Here is a 5,500-nt window from a genome sequence, read left to right as displayed (position 1 = left end):
CACCCAAGCTTACAAAATGCCTATCATTTAGACAGGCCTTTCATTAATCATTGGATTTCACTTACAAAATGTCTATCATTTAGAGAGGTCTTTTACATATTTCGCCAAAAAAAACACAAATAAAAATAAAAAAAAATAGAAAATCTACATACTAATAAGCTTCTTAAACACGAACCACCATTGCTTCAAATCCACCTATCACCCAAGCTTAAGAACGAAATGGAGCACAACCACCATCAACAAGAGCATCCCCACCATCATGCCACCCATGGCAACACCAACGACTTTAAACTTCTGATCATGGTCATCCAACTTGTGCTGGAGACCGATGTGGTCGATCCTGCAAACAATATACTCCTGTCCAAGCTGCTCCTTCAACCGTTTCATTTCAGTTTGGTTTTCTATAATCTTCTCACCACAATCACAGAAGATTGAGTGGAGCACATTGTAGTTGATGTCTTCACCAGAATTTAAAGAGTCAGGTGAAGGTGGTGGAGTCGACATTGTTGCTTTTTAAGGGTTCTTCCAGATGATTGTTTGCCCAAATATGGTAAACAAGTTTGAGAGTTGTTTTACTTCAAACCCCACATGGGTGTGTCCCCTTATAATTCGAGACGTGTGCCTAGGACTCAATCGAATCGACAGTGTAAGGTTGTTGGGGTGTTGGTGGAAATTAAAGACGATCATTACTCTTTGCATGTGTCAGCTTCTATGTCATCAAGTCAACTCGGTATTGACTCAATGGGTTAACTCACATGTATACATGGCAAGTGACGAGGCAGGTTAACCTGCTAAAATGGGTAAGATGACTTTCCCAATCAGTAAAACACAAGTTTATGCCCTTAAAATGCAAAAAATAGTCACGATGGACTATTTAAACTATTATACGTAACTTTATTGGGCTATAGGGACAATAATCCTAATAATAATAATAATAATAATAATAATAATAATAATAATAATAATAAAACACCATCTTCGTTATGCTTTTTTTCAAGTTCATTTTCTTTCTTCCTCAAAGGGTTAAAACTCACATTATACAATTAAACCCGTCGTTTTCTTCCCTTTCCAAATCCCTTGGTTTCTTCACTCTCCAAGTTCACGGCACACTCTCCGCCAGAAATAAGGTGGGTACGTCGCTCTGAATCTCTCTTGAAATTTACAGATCTGTTTAAACACTCATTACAGATCACACGACTATAATGCTGTGTAGATTTATAGAATCTAGCATATAATTTTTTTGCTGTGTTTGCAATAGCAAGTTTGTTTCCTTGGATTAATTTTGTCGGCAGAAGTATGAGTTGCGCATTTCCATAGATTTTTGTTCGTAGTGTTTCAGTTATTAGTCTTTTTGGCCCCGCTGCTAACTCCGGTTCTCTCCGGACGAGAGACGACCTTCATCAGACATCAGTTCATTGCTTCAGTTTCACGCCGTCAGTCGAATCAGTCCCTCTAGCGATTCCTCCGCCTCGACAACTCCGACACAGCGGCGCTACAGTCTCCACCGTCGATCCCTTCCCCTCCTTCATCAGCGACAATTGCGACACACGGAATCAGGTATAACATCTCCATCTTTCTTATATTTACAAATCATAATCGATCCATCCGTACTTCATAACATCGACTCATCTGTTCAAAATCGACCAATCCGTTCTTAATAACATCTGTTCTGAATAAAAAAAAATGTTATGTTTGCTGTTGGATTAAAATAAAAACGAATGTATTCATAAACTTTTATCAAATCAACTTATCTGATTGCAGATTTAGATGACAAATGATGTGGAAAACCCTGAAAAAGATCCCCTCCCTCCTCCACCTATCATTGAATCAAAAAACTGGTATGATACTTTCCTCCAACAAGTTTCAGTATACGGTATAGCAGCAGGATACTGCTTATCTGCTTCTTTACTCTCCATCATCAACAAATGGGCAGTTATGAAATTCCCTTACCCTGGTGCCCTAACAGCTTTACAATACTTCACAAGTGCATCAGGCGTATTCCTTTTCGGGTCCCTCAACTTTCTCCAACATGACAGATTAGACCTTCAAACAATGTGGCGTTTCCTTCCAGCTGCTATTATCTTCTATCTTTCTCTCTTCACAAACAGTGAACTCCTCCTTCATGCAAATGTTGACACCTTCATTGTATTTCGATCAGCAGTTCCAATCTTTGTTGCCATTGGAGAAACCCTTTACCTCCACCAACCATGGCCTTCACTAAAGACATGGCTTTCACTTGCCACCATTTTTGCAGGGAGTGTGGTTTATGTCATCACAGATTACCAATTTACCCTCATGGCGTACACTTGGGCTTTAGCATATCTTATAAGCATGTCCATAGATTTTGTGTACATAAAACATGTGGTAATGACAATCGGTTTGAACACATGGGGTCTTGTTCTTTACAATAATCTTGAAGCTCTGTTACTTTTCCCATTGGAGTTGTTGATAATGGGGGAATTGAAGAAGATAAGACATGAAATTAAAGAGGAGACAGATTGGTATTCTTTTGAGGTGATTTTGCCAGTGGGTTTATCATGTTTGTTTGGTTTGGCGATTTCTTTTTTTGGATTTTCTTGTAGAAGGGCGATTTCGGCAACGGGTTTTACAGTTCTTGGGATTGTGAATAAGCTTTTAACTGTGGTGATTAATTTGATGATTTGGGATAAACATTCGAGTTTTATTGGGACAATTGGGCTTTTGATTTGTATGTTTGGTGGGGTTATGTATCAGCAGTCTACTAGCAAGAACCCTAATTCCAAACCTGTTGATGTTAAACAAGTTGTTGTTCAAGAAGATGAGCAACAAAAACTGCTTGAAATGCAAGATGTCATGAGTTCAGAGGAAGCAAAATGAGTTACATGTTTTAAAAGTATTGTTTTTTTACACATTTGTTGCAGTAGTGTACACTGGAAAATTGTTATTTTACTTAAAATATTGTAGAATAGGTCAAAGATTCATTTTTTTTAATCAAAGGAGGACATCATATGTGCTTAAAATTGAAATAAACAAGACCTCACTTAAAATTGATGAATATTGTGAAATCAGAATATAAGGATAAAATGGTCATTTAGTCTCATTTAGACAGTTTGTTTTTGATCTAAAAATGAACTAAATTGACTTTATGCATACAATACAACATTTTACTCCTACAATGATACAACCTCTTAGGGCTTGTTTCTTTTGTATGAACGAATAAAATGTTGAATGGATAAATGATGTAAGATGTGTTGTATGGATAAGAAACTTTCTTTGGAGTTTGGGCTGGTTTGAATGAGAGTAAAATACTAGTATGCCCTTCAAACATATAAATGTGAATTCAAGCATTACTCGAGTGTAAAGTAGACGTTGGAATGCATAAAGGCTCCATTATTCGACGTCAAAATATACTTTTTGTAATTAATAAAAAAAAAACAACTTATATACAAAAAAGTGAAGTCGGTGGGGGATTATGATTTAGTTTCACCTTTGTTAATCCTTGACGTGGTAGATGATAAAGTGAAGGGTAAAATGGTCATTTATTTAGATCATTGTCTTTCGGTGTAGAACAAAAAACAAAGATACATCAATGGGAAAAAACAGATTCTTAATCTTCTAAGCTAAATGAGTGTTTCCTTTTAACCTTCTAAGCTATAAATGAGTGTTTCCTTTTAACTTGAAACATAAATAGTGTCAAACGAAATTGAATTAAACATTAAATGCGACCACACATTTACCATTATGTGTTGATATGTATACACCACCAAAATCCTAAATTAATAGCAAGATAGAAAATCGAAAATAACACAAAATAATTTGATTGATAAGTAGATTTGTTGGTCATCTTTAGTAAAATATCTTTAGTAAAACACATTAAATGGAAAAATGTGAAGAAAATGTTCATGACCTTTTATATGGTTTTATTATTATCTATAAAATTGGACCAATAGACCATTTAAATAGTCTCCCATTAGACTATAATACACTTTCTACTCATAATAACAACATAATTATATTTTTTTTAGCGATAATAACACTATGGAACAAATAAAATTAAAGTAAAAGAATAAATAAAGTTCATTGTTATTATAAGTAAAAAATAAAGACCATCAAAAGTTCATTTTTTTTCCTTTTAGGACATTATGTATTAATAATTGGAAATTATAGAAAATCTATTATGTTTTGGGCAAGTTTACAGGAAAATTATTATTATTTATTTTTTCCAATCAAACCATAAAAAATTTTCAAAATGGTTTATTTGGAAATTTACAAGTGATACCTAGTTAAAACGATTAATTTGGAAAAACATTTGAAACTTTTATGGTTTCATTGGAAAAAATAATATCGTCAATAATTAAACTGCAAACCATCCAAAATGTAATGTTTTTTTTCGGTAATTTCCCATGAAAAATCTTACATAATTATGAAAATTGTTTTATATTTGGATAAAATAGTTGTAATCAAGTATATTTTCAAAGCACAAAATTGTAATAGTAATAAATGAGAGTAGAACAATGTACTAAACAAATCAAAAGAAGTACATTGTTATTTCTTGTATTGACCCTAGAAAGAAAAAAAAAAGTTCACGTTACCTTGGTAGAGTATCAAAAAAAAGAACTTGAGAATTATGGAAGGTTTAAGAAGTTATAAAAGAAATAATTAAACTCCAAATAAGTTATAAAAAATAATCCCTTTTCTTATTTTCTTAAAAAAAATCAAATTGTAATTTGATTACAGTATTAAATTTTTTATTTCGCTACAAATTACATTAGTAAAAATATGTTATACTGTAATCTTTTATTTTGTTTTACGATAGAATGAAAAAATTAGACTTACTAAGAAATACAAATTAACAAGTTAGAAGAAATCACATACGTTAATAATGGTTCATTCCATTCTTTCGGATATAACAAGATTGTAGTCATCACTTATAGGTTTCTCACATTTAACCTTTCCATCAACTTCATTTACATAACAAGTTATTTGGCATAAACAATTCATATAATCAACTAAAGTTAAAATTTCAATAAACAAACTATGATTATATGTTTATTATACAAGAAAAGACAAATCATGACAAAACAAGAAACAAGACGATGTTATAAGTGATTAAGTGTAATGTTTGACAAGTGTTAGAGTGAGACTAATATCAGTAGTATCAAAATTGTAATATTTTTGGGTGGAACTCAACATAACTTGCTATTTTCACCTCTTCTTTTATTTGTGTAAAAAACATAGACGCCTTATTTAATTCTCGTAATAACACAAACCCATATTATTTGTGTAAAAAACATAAACGCCTTATTTAATTCTCGTAATAACACAAACTCATAGACCATTGATCATATATTATCATGTCAATCATAATAAATGAAAATGATTTGTGCCACATTTGCCGCATGTAAATTTTTAGTTTTCTTGGGATTAATAAAATCCACATGTCAAATTCTAGGATTTTTTAAAATTATAAATTAAAAATCCACATAATACTTATATTTAAATTAAATATGGAATGCATTAA

General features: G+C 32.3%; 1 protein-coding gene across 4 annotated transcripts; it reads left to right on the top strand.

Moving 5' to 3' along the window:
* Positions 1-1,016: 1,016 nt before the first annotated feature.
* LOC145132789 (GDP-mannose transporter GONST3-like) lies at positions 1,017-3,028 on the top strand. Of its 4 annotated transcripts, none has more exons than XM_079067690.1 (3): positions 1,017-1,127; positions 1,318-1,557; positions 1,762-3,028. In XM_079067690.1, exon 3 carries the CDS (start codon positions 1,768-1,770, stop codon positions 2,854-2,856), a length of 1,089 nt encoding a protein of 362 aa, XP_078923816.1. In that variant the 5' UTR covers positions 1,017-1,127; positions 1,318-1,557; positions 1,762-1,767; the 3' UTR covers positions 2,857-3,028. The 4 variants fall into 4 exon arrangements, with proteins under 4 accessions (XP_078923816.1, XP_078923817.1, XP_078923818.1 ...); XM_079067691.1 differs by having other exon boundaries at positions 1,018-1,127; positions 1,332-1,557; XM_079067692.1 differs by having other exon boundaries at positions 1,024-1,127; positions 1,340-1,557.
* Positions 3,029-5,500: the final 2,472 nt, after the last annotated feature.

The sequence above is a fragment of the Lactuca virosa genome, chromosome 8 (genome assembly GCF_052849685.1).
Source record: "Lactuca virosa cultivar CGN04683 chromosome 8, Lactuca_virosa_CGN04683_v6, whole genome shotgun sequence".
Classification (NCBI taxonomy): Eukaryota; Viridiplantae; Streptophyta; class Magnoliopsida; order Asterales; family Asteraceae; genus Lactuca; species Lactuca virosa.
Note: the sequence above shows the minus strand (reverse complement) of the source record. Positions and strands in the feature narration are given on the sequence as shown.